We start from the raw sequence: 22,500 nt of genomic DNA, 5'->3' as shown, positions 1-22,500 counted from the left end.
GGCGTGTGTACTTATTAGCTTTCAAACATTGTAAAAAACGAAGAAAACAAATAATGCTTTATTTGGTCACAGTAGCACTTTAAGTTATTATTAGTAACTTAAAGACTTTGAATTACTACTTTGAGCCCTGTTAAGGGGTTTAGATTGTTGTCGGACTCTGATTTCTTTGTTTATTGCACAAATTTCCGATTTTTTCTGTTTTGTAAACAAATTTGACAGTTAAATTTATTTACTACACAAAAAGGACGGTCTTTCCTGTCTATTAAACAAGGAAGTGTCACTTTGTTGTGTAATAGACAGGTTTTTTTGTTTACTAAACGAAAGTGACACGATTTTTTTTTTTTTAATAGACGAAAATAGGACTCAAAACGTCACTGGGACTATTTTTTTACGGGCCGCCATAACGGAAAAACATTATTGCGATGGAAAACAAAGCGACTAATGCACGATTCTTTGGACCTTCCGTCTGCTTGGTCCTTCTACTGGGCAAGTTTTAACCATGGCTTGCTATTGTTGGAAGAGGTACTTTTCAAGAGTTCGCTCGACGTGTGCAGTAAGCTTCGTTTGTTTGCCATTACGAAGATCGATGACAACGTCTAACAGCACAAACTACTTGTTTTCTTAGCTGTAAAAATACGCCAGTGGCAAGCTTAGAAGCCTCATTCGTTTTCGCGCAAAAAATTACAAACATACTGTACGAAACACGTGAAACTCAGAAAGATCACCTCTTCGACGATCTCAGATCTTCTTCCCGTCGAGTCAAGATTGTGTGCGCATTATAAGTTCCTGACAATTCCAACAAATACCTGCCATCACAACTTGCTGTCTAGTATCGCTCGCGCTAATCTCATTCGATCTTTTTGTTTTCTTAATTTGTTTTTTTGCGAGCCTTAGCAAATGATGTCGAACAGTCTGTCAACTTGACTGACAATTTTTTTTCATAAGATTGAACATTTTGTTGCCAATGCATAGCCCAATCACAAAAAGAACGGCATTGAAATAAACTGCGATCAGACGCCCCGAACAAAACGACGAACGCTGATCGAAGGGATGGAACAAACTGACGCTAGTTTGTAAATTGGCGTGAAATCACGTTAATAATATTTTTATCAGTATTGTCTGAGCAGATTGTAATAGAAAATGTTTGCGCAACACCATTTGATTATCACATATTAAATTATCCTGTTTCTGTTATTAGGTCATCAGGTCCTTAAATGTGCACAGTCAGAAGAGGTAGATGGTAAACGAGTCTTGCAGCTAGATCTGCAGACAAACCACAAATGTCAGTTGTTTCGGCGGCAGTTGCGTATATTTAGGCTGAGGCAGACAGTCAGGCAGCCAGAATGTCTTCGATGACAAGCGCGAACAAATGTTCATATATACTGAGAATCGTTCAGAATGAATATGGACTCGGAGTAAGGCAAAACTTAAAAAACTTATTTCCAGGTAACTTTATCCCTTGCCATTTATCCCGGCAACACCCCCGTTCACTGAGTCAAGCATCCTTAACCAGCAGAAGGGGTGTTATCGCACTGAGGGGAATAATTGTTCTAGTATAATTACATATGTGATTATTTAAAAAAATACGCACTTTCTTTAAAACAATTTATTTGTCTGTCACCTCGACAAAACGGCCTGTGGCCATTTTTAAAAAAACTGCTGAGGTGCAACCAATCAGCGCAGGGAATTTCCAGTAATTACCAATGTTAGATAACGGTTGCAGTCGCATTAAGGAGATAACACTAGTGTTGATTAAATAAAGTCCTATTGTTCAGTATTCCCCTGGTGTCAACTTGTGCTTCTCTCAAGTATGACCGACACCAATGTCGTAGCCATTGTCGTTTTTTGCCCAAGTCCTTGTAATAGGTACTCAGCAACGAACCATTTGAGGTAATAATCGCGAAATGATGTCATACAGTACGAATACTGGAATAAGGGAACTATTGTTTGCGTCATCCAACATGGTGGCGATAACATAACGTTGAAGATAAAGTTTGCGTTAGTACTGCGCATGCGCTTGTTTAGATCGCTAAAAATTTCCTCTTTTGATATTTGCTAGAGATCCTGCGCACTTGTCAAGACAAAAGAAATAAGAATGAAGCCGGAAGACGTCAGTAGAGTATTTCAGTCTGAAGACTATAAAGCCGCAGCCGAAAAAGGTGTGTATGATTTTGCGTTCATTTCTTTTAGTTGTTGAAGACACAAGTTTCAATTACGCTTTCAAATCGATACCATAAAATTGGCGTCATTGTCTAAATTTAACTTAAGGAAAGGTTACGTTTATACAAACGTTGGACGTGTAGCACTTATATTTTAGACAGAGTTAACTGAATAGAGTGTAATGTGAAGGGCTAGATTTCTATCCCATATGAACCATGTGAGCGTTAGCCCCACTATAAGGGATAGAAATCTAGCACTTCACATTACACTCTATTCAGTTAACTCTGTTTAAAATATAAGTGCTACACGGCGAACGTTTGTATAAACGTAACTTTTCCTTGTACTTGTACATGTTCATTGCCATGACTTTAACATATTTAGTTCCCACGGCTTGCTCCCGTCTGACCTTGTAGCTCAGTCGGTGGAGCGGCGGAGATCTTGGCCGAAGGTCGTGGGTTCGATTCCCACCCACCCTGGTCAGAGTTTTTCTCTGTCCTTGTGTGGGCCCATTTCCATCCGTAGGGCTAAGGCTCGCATGGTTCATATGGGATAGAAATCTAGCACTTCACATTACACTCTATTCAGTTAACTCTGTTTTAAATTTAACTTAGTTTGTCCTAAGTATATACGTGAGACAAAAAGTAGAAAGTCTTTCTTGGTTACAGCTTGGATTCTCTTCCTGTATTTAAGAGTTTATTTAATGTAATTTTTAAAGAAGAGCTTTCTCTAAATTAATTAGTATTTAGCTTGATATTAATTTAATTGAATATTTATTAGAATTTGTGGATTTGATAGTATAATTTTTAGATAGTTGTATTCTGTATTTTTTTTTATTTTATTTTATTCTAATCTTTGAGGGCCACACGTTTATTAGCTTTAAGCTATTTAGCAATTATTCCATGAGCGCACGTTGGATATGAGATGGTAAATAGCCAACGAGGCGCGTAGCGCCGAGTTGGCTATAACCAGTCTCATATCCAACAAGCGCGAATGGAATAATTGTTTTATTAAATTCCTTAAATTCCATAAGTTTGGAAGTACGAAACACGAGCGAAAAAAGCGAGAAAATCCGAGCGAAATCGAAAAAGTTTGATGAAGATACAATGTTGTGTAATACATGGTGGTCAGACAGACGTAGGCTCATCACAAAAGCATTTCATACCTTTTCGCGTACTTCTAACGTCGGAATTGATCCAAACTTTCCACAAAAACGTTTTTTTTTTTGGCTTTATTCTGAGAAAAATTTCGCTTTCCGGCGAAATAAGTTTAGCTTAGCAACGCTTAACGCAATCATTTGCAATTTAAGGTCAAACTATGGTATATGAGCTGATAACCGAGATAGAGTAAACCAATCAGAGCACGAGAAATGCATTAACCGGGGTTGAGAATGTAATAATTAGTGTTACCCTCTATAAATAAAGTATGTATGTATATGTAATGTTAGTTGAGTCAGGGTATATTTCGGTTAGGTTGGATTCAGTGCTGCCTTTCACCTTTTCTTTCTCTACTTTCTAAAATCCCATAATACATCTTTTAAGCCCCCTCCCCCCTCCCCCTCCTTTTTCGATTTCTCTTGCGACATTTTCATGTTTGCACTCCAAAGAAGCACTCCAATAGATGCCTTTTACAACTTCGTCGACGTGTCAATGACTTAGTGATAGAGAAATACGCCATAGACCGTCTTCTTGCCTACTATTACCAGAAAAGAGGCAATGGAAACACTTCTGAGCCCCCAACAGATTAGGAATACAATCCAGGTGATCTGGTGACGTAACTCGGAGGACTGGGGAGAAAAATTTTAACGCCGTATCCCACAACCGCGCGCGGGCTTATTTTCGAATTCAACATGCCAGAGGCGAGGATAGATCTCGTCGGGTCTACTTGAATGTTCATTCAACAACAGGAAATGTGGTAGACACGTAATGATCTGTTGAGTTTTGGCGATGGAAATACTTCAGGGAGTTTGGAAACAACACCTAAGGCCGCGCTCGATTGTGGGATACGGCGTTAAAATTTTTCTTCCCAGTCCTCCAAATTACGTCACCAGATCACCTGGATATCCTTTATCAAAAGTCGTCCCGCGCGTGCCATTCTAAAATGCCTCTCTTAGTTTACCCGTAATAATTGACGAGGATGGCAGCCAACAAAAACGAAACATTTGGCGTATAAGAACAGGATGACCATTCTCTAATAAAAACCAACAAACAAAACTGCTGGATGCAAAAACAAAAGATAGCCGCATTTCTACCAGGAGAAAATTGGCTATAAGAGTGGCGAGAATTATCAATTCATCTGTATTCTTTTTGGATTTCGATTTGAGAATATCCACTTTGTATCCATGTGTAGGTCGAGGCTAATTACTAACTCTGGTCTCAACTTTTACAAGGGCAACCAAGGCGATCCTGTTCTTGTTGTTGTTTTTTTTTATCAAGCGGTTTTTGTAAATTCGAAACTATACTTTGAACGTAAGCTTCGTACACCTCAGTACATATTAATACTCGACGCTCCTTTTAGTTTGCTGATTTTATTTCAAAACGGAATAAACCACCAACATTAGTATGATGTTTCAAAAGCCGCCCGGGATCGGTCTAGGATTAGAATGGCTAAAACTGCGTGGGACGACCGTATTTATTGTCAATAAATTATTAATAAAACATAGCTTTACAGACGAATAGAGTGTTTCCAACTCTTGCTAACAAAATACAACTTATAAAAACTATAAGGGGAAGCATTTCAACATACCTCTGCACGTTTAACCGTTATGCGACTCCATAGTACTCAGTCATCCCCGGCCAAATATTACCCTTCGTACTTAAATCGTTAAAAACCAGGTCAGCGTTAATCCGTTAATCCTGTTTGTGTTAACGGACTCCACCTCCGTACCGTGACAGTAAAACGCAAAAACTGAGCAAAATCGTGAGGAAACCCACGTATAACAAACACAAGCATAGGGGCAAAAATAACAGCTTTTACACCGTTCTCCCCACCCAGGCGTGGTGGCCTCATGGTTAGAGTGCTCGACTCCGGATCGAGTGGTCCGGGTTCGGGTCCTGGCCGGGGACATTGCGTGGTGTTCTTGGGCAAGACACTCTACTCTCACGGTGCCTCTCTCCACCCAGGTGTGTAAATGGGTACCGGTGAAATGCTGGGGGTAACCCTGCGATGGACTAGCATCCCATCCAGGGGGGAGTATAAATACTCCTAGTCGCTTCATGCTAAGGAAACCGGAGATAAGCGCCGGCCTGATAGGCCTTCTGGCTCGTAAGCAGTGACTTTACCCAAGCTTTAGCCTGCGTGGCAGACGTATTTCCGGTTATCCGAAATAGGTCTGCCACGCAGGCTACTTACGCTTGTGCTTCATTTTAAAATGTGGAAAACATTCAGAGTTCCCCTGTGATCAAAAAAGTTTTTAGCCTTGATAAAAAAAGACACCTGTTTATTTTAACTGGAATTTTCCTATTTAATGGTCCACCATATGAACTTAAGGTTCTTGAGAGAGCTGGATCGAGGCGAAAATGACGTCAAAGGTTCACTTGTTTAAGAATGCAATGCGGGTGTACGCCGCACGAGAGTTTTAGGCTTTCATGCAGATTTTAAACTAGCGTTTTGCACATACAATAAGGTGCATTCACACGCTGAAATTTTAAGCTAGTAAGCCTTTGACACCACTTTTCCCTGGAACCAACCCTCTGAGGTCCAATCGGTCAGTTTTGAACGTGAGTAATGACGGAAACGAGAAATCCAAAACTTACACTCAAAGTAAACGGCGTTTGGATAAAAAATCAAAGCTTAACATTTTGCCAGTCAGATGAGGTGTTAAGCAAACACACTTTCAACATTTAAAGAAAAAAAAGGAAGTGAATTTTTTTTTTTTATCATCACAGGGGCTCTTTTAAAAGATAGGCACTTAACCAAGCACAATTGCTCTTCCACCAACTAAAAGCTGCCGTTGAGGCAGTGGTCGCCATACTTCACAGCGCCACACTTGGCGACCGAACCGCCTGGGTGCGTTTCGTTTTACTGTGTCTGTTTTTTGAAAAGAAACGACTACTTGGATTGGGTTTTTTTCTTCTTTCTTTTCTTCGGCATAGGACCACGCATAGTTGGTTCCGATGAATGCTCCGTTATTACCTTCCTCTTGGCACTCTTCTTCATCATATCACCATCTCTGAGGGGTCGAATTAAAAAGTTATTTAGCAATCAAAAGAAAAACACCTTTAATAACGTACATACAATGCCACTGGAAAGATATGTTTTTCCTGATAGTAACTACTAAGCGAGATCTGCGTGACAACCTCTTCCTTGTCACACGGTGGTCATATTGTCCCGGGAGACCAAAAAAGCTTTGTTTTGCCACGCCAAGCCTCACCCCCATGGTTTCCACTGCGAGGCTTGGCGTGGTAAAACAAAGCTCTTTTGGTCTCCCGGGACAATATGGCCGTCGTGTGACAAGGTCGAATAGGGGTCTTGGTAAGCAAGCAGTGTAAGCTATAACACTCTGGAGACAAAAAATGTCTTTCATTCTTGCTTGGGACGATCTTCTGTCTGTTTACTTGGAACAGACTAAGCTAGACATCCCCGCGTCTCGTTTACAAGGTGCCCGACAGATTCCGAGAAAATAAATTACAAAATCGCTTGAAATACAAATGCCAGCGACACAATTATTTTATAAATTCCTTTGCTAAAAAGCGTTGGCAAGTAAGGTCAATCGCTATGGAAACTGAAGAAATCGCCAGATTACGTTCGCACCGCTTAAAAAAACGCTCCAAAGCTATTTGTAAGAGGGTAACGGCAGAGGTTTCAACGCAGAATGGCTACAAACCTTTTCCTCTTCTTGGTCTTCTGTACCTTGGTGTTTTGAAACATTTCTTTGGGTGCCTCCCTGAGAGCGAAACTCTTGGCCACATGACCCAGGTGGAGGGTTTTCACATGAAATATGTGCTTCAGATGGCTGGGATACGTCGCGTAGGCTCGCACAAACGACTGGTAAGCTACAAGAATAACAAAAAAGAAAATCTCCCTGCCACCAAATAATGAAGGAGAAAGCGAGAAGAACATAAAGCGGACAAGGAAAACAAGGGTGAGAGACCAGCCTCTCTCCAGTCCTTGGCCAGTGTTATGTCCCCTGGTTAATTATTTTTTTTTACCTCGTCTCAAGTAACCCTGAGCCTGGAACAGTCTATATTACAATTGATTTACTTGCTGGGTAATCTGGGCTGGGAAAAAAAATTCACAGCTCTCCATCATTGGCAGCAGCTCATTGGCTTCACATGTGAAACGGGCAATAGAACTCTATACCTATACATCAGTCATCTTGGATTCTTTTGTTCTGAGCGATATTTTTCCTTCTCAGAGCCGGGCAAATGCAAGGACACCCATTAAATTACCCGTTAACCCTCAAAATACAAGAAAGCCGCTATATCGGTTAAAAATTATATTAGGAGTTCTTTCAGAGTTTGAAAAAAGTCCACAGGAAGACGAGCGCAATTTCAACCAGTTGATTAGATCTTTTGGAAAACTGCTTACATTTACAAGTATGCAATGGTCGCTCCAACCTCAATTTTCCATCAAAAAGTTGTCGTAATTCGAATGGCCATCCGGTTCTCTACCAGCTGAGCTAACTAGTCCCAAATTCCAAAACGTTTGTCCTTGATCACATTCAGTTTGAAAGAATGGAAATCAGGTATTGAATAAAGATGGTACATGTACCTGTCTTTGCCGCTATCAAGTGTTGCTCATTAGAAAGAACGTGCTCCTCAAATGACTTCTGTAAATTTGTGGCCGATTCTTGCGTGCTTTGATCAAGGTCGTTCTGAAAATATGAGCAAAGAAAATTAAGTAAACTTAAATGTCCGCTCCAATTTGGGACTTTTCAGTGCCAATGAACAAAGAATAGAAACAAAAAGAACAAAATCCCAACGCTGGAAGGCAGACCAGATGCCTATGTGCAAGCGAAGCAGAAGAGTTTATAATATCAGAAGTATTTTTGCAGAGCTTCTTTTAAAGATTTTGGAAATTGCTTTGCCAGGGTTGCACTTAAGTCATTGGCTTACAAATCTCACGCCACATTCTGGACCAATCAAGCATGAAGCTATTTTTCGCGCGCGTTTTCCCGCCATTGGCGCTGGCAGTATGAATTTGTTTACGTTATGATTGGTTCATTTAACTGCCTGTGTTTCTGCTACCCTTCCCGAGAGAGAAACCACTGCGAGCGACCATTAGTTTCTTTGAGTAAGCCGCCGTCCAGCACCAAGGACGAATAAATTAAATTTGAACCGGTAAAACGAGTTAGTGAACTTGCTCTGGCGCTTGCGCACGCGTTCAGCTACGTAACTGCTGCGTTTGGGCGAGCCTGCTGTGTAGTTATCCATATTTTTCCTGCGAAATAAGACGAAGCAATGTCAAATGCATCACGTGGGGCGTGACGTTCTTCGCACATGCTCGATGGAAAATCTAAGGGTTGCTCGCAGTGGTTTCTCTCTCGAGAAGTGTAGGAGAAACCAACTGCTCGCAGAGTAGAGAAAATTACGACTTAACAACAATTTTCTTTACTACCTTGAGTTTTTTCCGAGCCTTGTTGTCTGGGGACACGACTAACGTTTTAAGTACATCCTCCACAAGTAATTCCTCTGGTCTGCAAAGCGTGCAACCGAAAATTGTAAGCCAAATAAAGGTTAAACTATGAATGTGAAAGAATTTATGGCAAGCGTCGTTGACTAAAGCTACTATTAATTACTAATGATAATTATCATTAATGCCCAACCATACTCTTATTGGTTGTCTAAACAAAGTGGTGAACAAATATTTACCACACTACACTATTGCTAAAAAGGAATCTTTCCTGACATGATTGTTCAGTAAATTATGTATCATTAACACACGAGGTTGCTTACAGAAGGCATCATGCTAAACGTCAAAAGGTCAAAAAACTTAGCTATATCTTCAATTTTAAGCCTTTCAGCTTTGACAACGAGCGAGTTATTAGAAAAACCTTAAATAACAATGACCACAACCAGGTTTTCTGAGCCCGCGAGACTGAGTACCCATAGCAAACCATTGTTTTAACGAAAACCGCTGGTCAGCAACCTTGGTTCTGGTAATTGCTGTCTAAGGTCTTCCGAGTTATTAGCCATCCAAAAGTGATAAATTCTTGGGTGGCAAAAGCGCTAATGATCCCATACACTCTTATTCTCAAAGCATCATTGCTCGGGTGAGGCTAAATCGCGTGGGTGGGTGGGTTGGTGGTGGATCGTGGGTCTTGTTTGTTTGAAGATAAAAAAAAAAAAAAAATACAAAAAAAAAAAAAAGATATATATTAGCTCCCTCAGTGCTCGGTACAAATTTGCAATTGCCCGCTCACGAATTAATTTCCCCGAACTCCTTTTATGAAATGTTGAACAAAGGAAAACTGTCTCCCATTAACTATTAACATTTTTCCTTCTGGTCTGGAAACCAATTTCCGAAAACTTTAACGAAAGTCTTCGAAAGTGTGTGCTTAACATTGGCGTGCGCGTTTGCCGAGAATAAATGCATTAATTAAAGAATAAAACTGTGTTAAACTCGCTTGTTTGTTCCGCCAGAGAGCTTTTGTTTTGTAAACAAACATGTATACATGACGCGTATACACGGAGGATCTCGGACCCACGACCCACGACCCACTCCCCCACGCCGATTAGACACTCTCCATTGCTCAGAGATTAATTTGGCATATGGGGTTCAAATTTTCTGAGAGCTCATTAAGCAATGCACTTTAAGTACCTTATTTTCGGCCGACTGATTAGAAAACGACAGCCTTGTGCTAATGAGGAAAACATGTAAACAGAGATTCCCCTAGTACAGTACAAGAAAGATGTCGCCAACAGCGGAGTTGACGAGGCCATGTTTACTATTGGAAAAAACAATGCGCTCAACCAAGAAATATGATCGTGTTGCATGTGCAGCACGTTCTTTCCAACAACACGTTCTTTGTAACACTTCTACAAGACAAAGCCGTATTCTTGTATGAACGTACCGTCTATTCCTTTTCGCGCGAACCCAGATAGGGGCAAAGAAATGCAAAAGCCGTGTAAGAAATTTTAAAAATGCACAATTCCCGCACGTCATTAATTGAAGCAACGTGACAGAGTTTAGCATCGACAACCATAAGGTGAAAGTCTCAACAAACCTGATTCCGTGTTGTTTCAAAGTTTGCAAATACGCGACCTAAGAATTAAAATGTTCATCGGTCAATTAATTTTCTAGTGGTTTGTGATTAGGACAATCACATGACTTTTGGAGGACATATCGTGGCCCGTGTAGCATCATTTGCGCCCGAGCTCACAAATAAACTATATGCCCGACAAAAGTCATTTGATTATCGTTATTATCAACACACATGGCCAAATCGTACCAATTCAATTGATAAGAAAAACTCGTTTAACAGAGATGTAGCATGAAACTATGGTATGGAAATGTCCCTCAGTGTATACAAACAAAGGTTGTGAGAATGAAAGGACTTAAGTATCAGGGCGGCAAATGCATTTTCAGCCCGCACATTTCCCGTTTGGCCCGCAAAAAGGCGCGTTTTACAGAGGGCAGTTTGTCATTTGGCCGCGCGTATTGATAATAATAGCAAAAATCACTGTACCATCATTGTAGGTAGTCAACGAGCATTTGAGAAAATGCAATAATTTTTTACTTTCTCAAATCCCATAATACACCTTGTTTACCCCCAAAAAAATTGCATAGGGAGACAAATCGAAAACAATGATTGGCTTGGCTTGTTCAAGCAAAGCCTTGCTGGGGATGGGGCTGTGAGAACGTTTAAGTATACTTTTTTATACATGATTTCTTACATCTATTCATACAAGCTAAACGACAGCTCGATTATTAAGATTAATTTTAAATACAAGACTGAGAAATTTACATGATTCAAGTTACTTTAGTCACCCTCTTTGATTGTTCACTCAGTTCCCGTGCATGTCAGGATGCGATTAGCTGCCTATTACACCCTGTTTTGGCCTGTACGTCACATTATAAGTTGTATTTGTTTTCTTTTTCCTTTTATATGTATCTTGGTATTTAAGAGTAATATAAACTTCTGTTATGTATTCCATAAAAACAAATAAATTTTAAAAAAAGAAAAGAAAATAAAACAATGATTAGGCAATTTTTTTTTTTTTTTTTTTTTTTGGGGGGGGGGGGGTGGGTAAACAAGATGTATTATGGGATTTGAGGAAGGAGAGAATAACGATAACCAACGTCATTTTTCCAACATTAAAATTGGCCGTTGGTAACCCACCAACGGCCTCCTGACCAGAGAGAGCCTGTTTAGAAAGGGGGTGCTTCACGGAGATAATCGACCCAGGGACAATCAAGAGGCGGGAGGGGAGGACGGGGAGGGGGGAGGGAGGTGTTAGGTAAGTATATTACTCGTTGACGTCCGCTGTAACTCACCTCAGCTGGTGTTAAAAACAGCAATGCATTTCCTTCCAGGCCAATTCGAGCTGTCCGGCCAACTCTGTGAACATAATCCGCTGGGTTTCCAGGGGTATTGTACTAAACAAACAAAGCGAAATGAAAAAGACAAAATGCAATTCGACTTTTCTTCTTTGACTGCTTAATTCATGAGATGTTCTACATCAAAGAATTGAAACCGTCACTTAATGTGCAGTCAGACTCTGTCACGGCAAAACTATTTACTTAGATTTCACATTTATTGTTAGCGTACTATTGTATATATTTTTCTATTGTTCTATTGTTTTTGTACTATAAGTTATGCTTCATCCGATTAAAATTCATTGCCTGAGGATGACATCGGACGATGTCGAAACGTTGTCAAAATGAATCTAGTTGCGTTTGTCCTTTTAATCAATTTTATCACAAGATGTAGACTTATTAACGTTTTCTTTATGCTTTATAAGGGGATCTCTTTGCTTGTACAATATCAAAGTGCCACTGTGACAAAAAATCACTTCCTTTTTTTCTTTAGATGTTGAAAGTGTGTTTGCTTGACACATGACTGGCAAAATTTTAAGCTTTGATTTTTATCCAAAGGCCGTTTACTTTGAGTGTAAGTTTTATATTTCACGGTCCGCCAGTACTCACGTTCAAAACTGACCGATTGGATCTCAGAGGGTTGGATCCTAGGAAAAGTGACGTCAAAGGCTCATTAGATTAAAATCTCAGAGTGTGAATGCAGCTTATTGTATACATGTATGCAAAACGCGAGTTTAAAAGTCTGAAAGCCCAAAACTCCCGTGCTGCATATTAATTCTGTGGCGTACACACGCATTGCATTCTTAAACTAGCGAGCCTTTGACGCCATTTTCTCCACGATCTAGCTCTCAAGAACTTTAAGTGAGTAATGACGGACCATTAAATAGGAAAGTTCCAGTTAAAATAAACAGGTGTCTTTTTTAAATCAAGGCTTAAAACTTTGGTCGCTTAGTGTTTAGTTAACATAGTTTTGAAATCCAAAGAAAATATTATTGATTTTTTGGTCACAGGGCCACTTTAACACTTTGCCTCTTTAACAAAATCATTTTTCCAAAAGGAGTAACCATACAAAAAATTGAGTGCAAAAGTTAAAAAAACTCGGTACACCAAGCGACCTCCTCAATTTTACACCAGAACGTTAGCTATAAAAGCTGACAAATCATTGGGAAGGCGGCAATGCGTTTTTTGTAAAATTTCGAGAACTGCACAAAGATTATGTACATAAACGTTACTTAAACTCGAATTGAAGAGTACCAAAGCTAGTGTCTTATTATCGAGAAATTCCGTAAATTTATAAAAATGTGTACAATGTCTTAATGGTTTTCAAAAGAACAATTTTGTACAGATCCGAGATTATGTAGTACTTTTTCAAAAGCAGATTAATTGGAGGATAGATTATAACACGATAACCCTATGCTAACAAGACATATTTTCTAAACAAAGCTTCCCCGTTGCACAATCCACTTTGTCTAGTTTTAACTTGCTATCTTTCATTTAAAATTGCCTTATTCTTAATACTATGGTCACGTGTTAAAATCACAGCTGAAAACTGCAATCATTTTGGCTTTTCTTTTTCTTTTTCAAAATTTTCGAGAGACCCTTCGGCATTTTTTTAAGAAAGGAACCGTCCAATGGAGCTTTTTAAAACATCCAAAAAGTTGATATCCTTACCTGAACAATCCAATTTACATGGGGTAAATCGAGTCCTCTGGCAGCGACATCCTATAAGGAAACAACCAAGATTAATATTATCTAAGGCCCGGTTCAAACGTCGAGCGTTTCATGTGCCAAACCTGATGCAAATGAGCGAAAACAATAGACTTTTCTCATTTGCATTAGATTCGACACATGAAAAGTTCGACGTTTAAACCGGGCCTAAGAAGTGAACACTGCAAAATCCTGCCTGAATCAAGCGAAAAAGGGAAAAAAGCATTTTCTTCCCATGTTTCTTGGACAAATATGAAACTGACAATATGAAGATCACATTTGTGGAGGGCAACTGTTAAAAGGAAGGTCAAGGTGGAGGTTTCAATTATCAAGGTCAGACGCGAATCCCCAAAGAGAGACAAGGGCCTGGAACTCCAAAGTGTTTGCTATGCAAGACTTTGGTCACATCACATGACCGTTCTTCGGTCATGGGACTTCTGCTAAGTAACCACTCGCTATCAGACTGATGAAGACTTGGTGAGCGATTCAGACAAAAAAATTTCGATTGTGTGCTTTTATGTCTTAGGTGCGAATTTCCTTTAAGCGTCGAATAAACATTTTTGTTATGAACATATTCGTTGATAATAAAGGAGCACTAACCGTGCAAAGCAAAATCCCATTTTTGGCTTGGCTGAAATTCTTGAATACAGCTGTCCTCTCCTGTTGCGACATGTTTCCATGAAGCTTAAAGAACGCCAGCTGCGATTCTACAAAAAGGGAATAGCATTAATGACAATCCAGTTTCATGACGTAGTGACGCGCGGGCACAGTCCGAACATGATCCTCCGAGTAGCCCCGAACACGAGCCACACGTACGACCTTCCGATAGCCAAGTTCGGGCGCACTACCACTGCGCTACGGGACACTGGTCGGAGCTGGGCTCGGATAAATTACAGGGGCACTTACAGTAAATGTGATGGCAATCCAAGATAGTGTGCCAAGTACATAATAACCCATTTCCGAGTTGCTGCATGCCTCAGTTTCAAAGTGAGTCCTGTTGCACAACCATTCAAATGGAAATGAGTTGCGTATTCTTATGCAAATCAAACTCATTTCCCTTACAATAGTTGAGCACCAAGACTCACTTCGAAACCGAAACAAACAGCAACTCGGAAATGGGCCATTGCTCGGAGCAAAATTATTCCTACGAAACAACTAACCTGAAAAAGACAGAATGCACTCTTTGAAAAGATCGCAGTGGAAATCCACAGAATCTCGACTGGACAAGAATACTATCATCTTGGCAGCTGATGTTTCCTACAAAAATGAAATTGGTGAGAAAACGTCTGAATTAGTTGGCCATGGCGATATCGTCCTTCGTTTGTCTGTATAACAAGCGGTGTTGCCACTCAGGATCTCTCCGTTTCTTCCTTTGGAATACAGGGACGAAAAGGGAGAGATGCAAGGAACTATGATGTTTCAGTGAAGATGTTTTGTGGTAATAAAATTTGAATTTTGCAATTTCTTTCAATAAGTTTTCTCAATGTTACCTTGTCCTTGCTCTTCCAAAGCAAAAATGCTGCCAAAGTGACCAGACGCAGTTTGCTTGGAACCACGATAAAGAACTGTTTCAACTGTTGAGGAGTTGAGTAACTCGCTTCATTTGAAACCTAAAAAAAACATCAAAACGAAAAGTATGCTCTCATTTCTCTTAAGACCATCGAACTGCTAGTGATACAATCCACATTTGGAGGCAAGGATGTTGTTGTAGTGGGAATACATCGGTAGCTCAAAGTGACGGGAACCGGATACTTTTTGACACTTGAGGAGCATGCAATCAGATGATCTCTGTCCCTGGTGTCCCCACAAAAGCTATTTTTTGTTGTCATAGGAGACCTACACCTTAACAGGTCACGACAAGATCTAAAGGAGGGAAGGTTCTTTGTGATCTGGTACCAGTTGTTCAAAAGATGGATAGCGCTATCAGCCGGATAAATCACTATCCAGTGGATAAACACTTGCAAAACCAATTGAGTTATCCAGAGAATAGTAATTTATCCGGCGGATAGCGCTATCGATCGTTTGAACTACTGGGGCCTGGAAAAAATAGTATACGGGAGATACGACACAGGCGGGTGAAGTTATGGATGCGAAGATTGACGACGCCATAATTTATTATATATTTATATACATTATTTATACAGAAATTCCAGTTCAGCATAGCTGGTTTAAATAGAAAGTATAGACAAAATGATATGAATAAGTAATAAAATATATAAATGAAAGCAAAAAATCATTCGAAGAGTTCATGAAGGTGAAAATTAACTAAGATGATTTAGATGTTTCTTGACTCTCAGTTTAAAACTAGTGAGAGACTGATCATGGCGTAAATTACGAGGAAGAGTGTTCCAGGATTTGGCGGCATTGTACTTAAAAGATGTTTCAAATTTAGTAGTCTTGGCAAGAGGTAGGCGGATAAGGTCTTTGTTCCTAGTGTCGTAGTTATGGATCTGCTCCGAGCAGTGGAAGTCGTCTAGTAGATATGCTGGAGCCAAGCCATTGATATACTTATAGACCTGTATGCACTTTTGGTGTTCTCTGCGGCATTGTAGGGATGGCCACTTCAATGTTTGCTGTATATCGGTATCCGTAGCCTTGCGACCCGCAATTATTCCTGCAGCTAGCTTGAGAAGACGGTCAAGGTAGTTCATGTTTCCCTGACTGCAACCATCCCACACAACGCAACAGTAATCGAATAACGGTAAAACCATAGCATTAAACAGAGTAATGCAAGCTTCTTTTGGGATGACTTTTCGGGCTCTACGTAGCGTTCCAAGGCGGGACGAGATTTTATTTCCGATATGTTCAATGTGTTCGTTCCATGTTAGGCATGGATCCAGAATCACGCCCAGATATTTAAATATGTATACCCTTTCAAGATCTTTGTCATTAACACTAACTGTGAATGACTGGACTGAGCTCAGTTTTTGGTGGGTTCCCATAGGCATAACTTCGGTCTTCGAGTGATTTAACATGAAATAGTTTTGGTTCAACCATCCGACAACGGGACAGAGCACCCTCAATAGCTTGCACAGAACTGCTTTCAAAAAACAACAGGGTGTCGTCAGCGTAAAGATGGACTTTACAGTACTTTGTTACTGACGGTAGATCGTTAATGTACATTACGAACAATAGAGGTCCCAAGGCAGACCCCTGGGGCACACCATATAATATGGGTTCAGCGTCAGATTGAATGCCATTAATGTTAACACTTTGGGTTCTATTAGTAAGATACGCATTGAACCAATTCACTGAAGACTTACTTAGGCCAACATCTGCCAATTTCGTAAATAGGAATTCGTGGTCGAGGGTATCAAAAGCCTAAGATAGGTCCAGAAATGCCAGGCCTGCAAGTTTTCCTTTGTCGATGTTGTGCAGAATAGTGTTTGTAATATCGATTAGGCTGGTAGCAGTAGAATGTAGTGGACGGAAACTGGATTGATAAGAAGATAGGAGCTTGTGCTTTAGTAAGAAAATAAAACACCATTTCGTGAACTGCCTTTTCTAGAATCTTTGCAAAGACTGGCAGAACTGAGATTGGGCGATAACTGGAGGTATCAGATTTTGAACCAGACTTGAACACTGGAGTTACGATGGCATGTTTCCAGCTTGCGGGAATAGACCCCTCATTTATCGATCCATTCAAAAATTTTGCTAGGGGTGTGGCAAGTGCGTCGGCACCGTCCTTGAGAAGTCGTGCTGGAATATTATAACTGCCTTTTGTTCGCAGAATAGTTGTGAAATTGCTCTGCTGAGACTTGTTGAGAACTGGAAAGCGGAACGAGACTGTAAGAAATGAATTGGAGTTTTGTCATCTGATATGAGCCTGTGACTGGCTCCCTCTCTTGATCAATAAATTGCAAGCATACAGTTTTTCTGGGAATGCCGTTCAATCTGATGTGATCCTTCTTCGCATACAGAGAGAACAGGATCAAATGACTGCGGCTAATTACCAGTGACTGGATGGTAACAGTGGGAGACTGTCCTTTGTTAGTTAGTTAGTTAGTTAGTTAGTTAGTTAGTTAGCTAGTTAGCTAGCTAGCTAGCTAGCTACCTAGCTAGTTAGTTAGTTAGTTAGTTAGTTAGTTAGTTAGTTAGTTAGTTAGTTAGTTAGTTAGTTAGTTAGTTAGTAACGCCTTTATTTTAAGAGGATAAACACGTGACAGTTATAAACTGATAAACTTGTGGCCCACATTCGGATCGCTAATGAGAAACATTTTAAATTTCCAAATCATCTACCAGATCACATAGAGGACGCCAGAATCTCCACGTACACTGATGATCATCACACATATGTGGTAGGAGAGTCAAGTAAGGTTGTTGAGGAGGAGGCAAGGGACGATGGAAAGAGAATGATAGGGTGGTATCGAGAAAATCTTCCTCGGGTAAATTGTGATAAATATCCGTTGCGCCTTTACAAAACTGCTAAATTGCCAAATTTAACTTACTTCCACTTAGTGCGGTAATTTTCGAGACCATCCGATCGACATAAACTACAAAGGTTTGCAAGAGACGGCACTACACGTGGTACACAACAACAACTCCATGAAATACGAGAACCTTCTTCAAAAAGCTAAACTGCATACTTTGAACGAGAGGAGATTACAAGGTCTACTAATTTTAATGTAAAAGGTTACAGAATTATCTTACGCCTACATATATAATGAACCTACTTCAAGTTAATGATGTTAACAGCAGGACATAAAATTTAAGGAATCCGGATTTTAAAATTCCTAGCTTCGATAACTGTAACTTATAGAAAGCACTTAATTAGAATTCAGAGGCCGCTTTTATGGTCGAAGTTAACTAAAAATGAGAGGCACTGAATTTCGTTGGGAGCGTTTACGTAAATGATATGGAGCAAGAAACTGAGAGAAGAGATGCACGGCTGTAGGATATTTTATGCTGTAATTTTAAGAAATGTTCAACTTAACTATACCATAGGTGTCCCCAATACGCTAACCCTCGTAACAATACGAGGGCAATGAAATGCACTCTGTATGAAAAACGTTATGAAGTGTCTCTTACCTTACCTTCAATTCAAAAACTCAACAATAATTCATGAGCATATTTGCCTATAAACGACGCAAATCGATCACGTGTATGAACCTTTCTACCTGGTAGAGTATGATCATTCTGAAAAGCTACGTGAAGTTGAAGTACTGTTCAAAAAACTGGCAGTCGTGTATTATCAATTGTAAAAACTCTCGGCTTCGCCTCGAAGCGAAACACTTCAACTTTGCGTATGTGCACCAAAGCCGGGGACAAGCATCACAACGCGTTTTTATTGCCCCGGCTTCTTCTCACGAAACCATAAAAGCAAAACTACCATCCACTCATCTCATGGCCGGAATAAAGATGGGCATAGCGCTCTTCCATAGCTGACCACACAATTTTCTCTGCAATGCAGAAATTCTACAAAGACAGGAAAGCAAACAGGATGTGAAGTCATCTCTGGAAATTGCCAAGCCTCTCACTGCCTTGGCCGTAGGAGAAAAATATCTTTTCTTACATTTATTGAGGGTCGAGAGATAAATAATATTTGAGATCAGGTTTGCTTAACATTCTGGAGGTGAAAAGTCCTGTGACAAGAAAGAACAAGAGATTAAGCATTCTGAATAACAATCCTCAGTAAGCAGAGTAAGCAGACCTGTAGTTCGCCTTGAACATCAGCAACCAGTTTAGTGCCTTTTTCGTCCAGTGTTACCGTTACGTCAATAAATAGGGGCTCATGAAGGCTAACACCTGCAAGTCTCTGCACTCCTGCAAAACAACTATGCAATTTAAATAACAAAACAAATCTCTATGTAAATTACATTATAAGTCGAAAAAGACAAACGGCCTCATACATATTAATTCTTAAGGGCAAATCCAGAATTTCTGAAGGGATAGATTGGGTTGATACCAATCACCCACAAAACTGCATGTATATAGGCATCGATATTTTTTCCCTGATAAATTAGCATCCGTTACGCTCAAAATGGTCCACTTTATGTAAGAAAATTTGGGACTTAAAGTGCTACTGCGATCAAATTTTTATCCCTTGAGTTTTTTGGTTTATCACATAGAGTACCATAAAACATTAAAAATGCTGTTTACTGTTTGGAAATATCTGCATTGGTTCCGGAGATATTTAAGTTTGAAAAATGTGTTAAATATGCAAATGAGAAGGCTGATGACGTCATTCACCCAACCCAATAGAACATCAAGAATATAAATAGAGCTATCTCGGTCAATTTGCAACAGAGACCATTGAAACTTGGTGAGCTAATAGTACTGAAGGCAACACACCTATGACTGTAAAGAAATTGGTTCCCATGGCAACTCACTCTTTTCCAGTCCCCTTCAACCTGATTTCAATATTTTGGTGATCTCAGGCTAGAAATACATTTACCAAGACCACAAACATGACCTAACATCTTTATATGCTGGCAGGATCATGCAGATGAGGCACCATTTGCAAATACCAAAACAGAACGCCAAAGGTGGTCTGCAAAGCTCTTAATGTCAGGAAGGTCTGGAACCCAGTATGTTTCCATGGTAACAAAAATGGTATGCTCATATTGTGGAACACATCTACTAGAATCTTAGTGCAAAGAACCAAGTACTTCTGATACAAATTGGCTGAGATATCTTTCTCCATCATACTTGATCAAAATTTGGTTGGGTTTATGACGTCATCACTTGGCTAATTTGCATATTAAAAAAACTTGAATATCTCCAGAACAAAAAGAGATATTTGAAAATGGTAAACAGCATTCTTCTTCTCGCACAGACTACGTTTTTATGTGCCAAAATGGCTTAGATAGGGAAGATGCAAATTTCGTCACAGTAGCACTTTAAGCGTCGCAAACTCCAGCAACACCGAAAAGCAGTTCGTCGGCAACCACAAGCTTTGTTCGAATCCCATATTTCCAGTTTACTTTGACGGATGTTCTAACTAGCGATGCAACCCCACCTCCTCCACCCTTGATACATTTCCTGACCCTCCGCAGGTCCCTTATCGTCGAGAGAGGCCATGGTTGCCCAACCATGCAAATTCTACGTGGTTTTGGAAATCAAAGGGAAAACGAAGAGTGATGTTGAGAAATTTTCTCAGCCTCCCGAAAAGCACCAACCAATGTTTGTTCTTTTTCTCAACGAAAAGGGAGGCGAAGAAAAGCGCCGAGGGTGGAATTTGCAGATTGTGATTGTATGAATAAATCTGATCAGGTTTCCATTCTTGGTAACAACGAAGACCTGTATGACACATCGTTGCCGCAAACGTTTAAAAAAAAACGCTTAAAGACCTTATTCATGTTCCATATCGTATGATTTCCTTTCAGCATAGTTTTCTGGTACCACGTTTGTCTTAAAAATGCCATTGTGTTCAACATTGTCACGGTACCTTCAGTGAGTGTGGCGGAAAGCAATACGGTTTGACACCTAACGCCAGGAAACAGTGCTGTGTTGATTGCAGTGAGAATGGAACATACGTCCTTCTCAAATCCAAGGTCTAGTAGCCTACGAGAAAAATATGATGACAGTAAGCTAAAGCACTTTTTATGCAAAGGACAGTATATACAGCATTCAAATGCACCTTCTCGCAACAAAGTGCAACAAACTCATTTTCCAGATTGCAAGCAACGAGAACCGGCACGCTCAGTTTTTTTTTTTTGGTACAATACGCGAAGTGCGATAAGAATAAGCATCCACTAAGTATTCACAACAGGAGAATAACTGCTCCATGTGTCTTACTGAGGACTAGCGTTATGAAAGACTTTGCAACGTTTATCGCTTGTATTTCTCGATACAACACATCACATCAATCGGCATGCATTTTGAAATCTTTCACAAATATGCCCACAGACCTAACCGGTAGAGTGACGCCTGTAAAACAACGCCTATAATCACACGAACCTGTCAGCCTCATCCAGAACTATCCATCGAAGTCTCTTCAACTCCAAACTCTTTGTTTTCTAAAGCAGAAACGAAAGGCTAAATATCAATAAATTATTGCGGGATCGTCATTTATTTCCAACCTACACTTTCGAGTACGGCATCTGAAAAAATCGTTTACAAGAACTGGATGCCAGTAAGCAACAATTTTAGTCTTAACAGTGTAGCTAGATACTGTTATTGTCATCTGAACGTTTCTTAATGGACTTCCTCCATCGTGTCTCCCATAACTCAGTGGTAGAGCAACCGAACTGATAATCGGAAGGTCATAAACTTGATCTGTGTCCTGCTAACAGAAGCATCTTTTCTATTTGTTTCTTTCCTAAGCTGATGAGGAGAAAAAGAGACCTATGGCTTAAGTTAAAAATCCCTCGGTTGACTTAACTGCCCTCCAAGACTTCGGAGGGTGCTGTTTAAAACGCCCGCTTCTCGCCATACCTAAGACGGCCTTGCGCTGTCTTTTAATGAGCTCGCCCAATATGGTCGCAAGTCAGTGTGGCCAATACTCAATGCAGTGAGAGAGTTTCAGGGCAAAGCCTGGTCGTTTCCTTCCGCCCGTCATTTGGGCAAATACAAAAGAAAGCAGGCTCGCTCTGCTAGCAGAAAATGACTCATGATCCCCTTCCGAGAACACTCAGATTTTTTCCAAGTATCCCGAATAACCTCTTTGAGGCACGAGAGCTTTCTGGGTTACAATGCCTTACCTCTATATGATCTAAAAGCCTCCCTGGAGTAGCAACAAGAACGTTAACGCCTTTTCTTAATCTACATACACAAACAAACAAAGGATAAAGGTCTGTGTTTAGTACGAAACAAGAAGCTGGGTCACAGCCGTCTGGGGGCGGTGGGTTGGGACAAGAAAGCAACTAACAAAGGAGTAGTAAACGTGTCATTTGTTGTCCTCAACGATTTTTCCCGAAGAGGCGCAGTGTTGTTGCCTGCTTTACCAGGTTCGCCGAGAGTAGCACTTGCAATTCAAGATATATTAGGCGCAATTCCTCGTCTAATCCCTATCTAATCTCTATTCCATCTGTAGAAGTGGGAGGTCAAAATGTTTAGGACGAATAACATGTCCGGCTGCGTGCAGGCTACATCTGACAGTGATACTTCTAGATTTTACTCTAATGCTGGACGATTTTGCTCGTCAATGAAGGGCGGTTTAGGAGTCAATGGATCAACAACCTTTGAATCTTTTAACCTTTGTCCCCTTTAACCCTT

General features: G+C 40.2%; 1 protein-coding gene across 2 annotated transcripts in view; it reads right to left on the bottom strand.

Moving 5' to 3' along the window:
* Window positions 1–3,244: 3,244 nt before the first annotated feature.
* Window positions 3,245–22,500, bottom strand: part of LOC138020865 (ATP-dependent DNA helicase DDX31-like) — a 78,507-nt gene continuing 59,251 nt past the window's right edge. Inside the window, exons 12-25 of one of the 2 annotated variants that reach the window (XM_068867772.1) lie at window positions 21,987–22,047; window positions 21,244–21,302; window positions 20,732–20,847; window positions 18,995–19,107; window positions 14,835–14,954; window positions 14,505–14,601; window positions 13,945–14,051; window positions 13,309–13,359; window positions 11,596–11,697; window positions 10,325–10,362; window positions 8,716–8,794; window positions 7,870–7,972; window positions 6,983–7,151; window positions 3,245–6,328 (exon numbers count right to left, since the gene is read on the bottom strand). In XM_068867772.1, the coding sequence (XP_068723873.1) occupies window positions 6,208–6,328; window positions 6,983–7,151; window positions 7,870–7,972; window positions 8,716–8,794; window positions 10,325–10,362; window positions 11,596–11,697; window positions 13,309–13,359; window positions 13,945–14,051; window positions 14,505–14,601; window positions 14,835–14,954; window positions 18,995–19,107; window positions 20,732–20,847; window positions 21,244–21,302; window positions 21,987–22,047 (1,336 nt within the window). In that variant the 3' untranslated portion in view covers window positions 3,245–6,207. The remainder of the gene's footprint in view (window positions 6,329–6,982; window positions 7,152–7,869; window positions 7,973–8,715; window positions 8,795–10,324; window positions 10,363–11,595; window positions 11,698–13,308; window positions 13,360–13,944; window positions 14,052–14,504; window positions 14,602–14,834; window positions 14,955–18,994; window positions 19,108–20,731; window positions 20,848–21,243; window positions 21,303–21,986; window positions 22,048–22,500) is intronic. The other variant, XM_068867771.1, reaches the window with a different exon arrangement.

Source organism: Montipora capricornis, chromosome 10, assembly GCF_036669925.1.
Source record: "Montipora capricornis isolate CH-2021 chromosome 10, ASM3666992v2, whole genome shotgun sequence".
NCBI lineage: Eukaryota > Metazoa > Cnidaria > Anthozoa > Scleractinia > Acroporidae > Montipora > Montipora capricornis.
The sequence above is the reverse complement of the archived record's forward strand: the minus strand, read 5'-3'. Positions and strand labels throughout refer to the sequence as shown.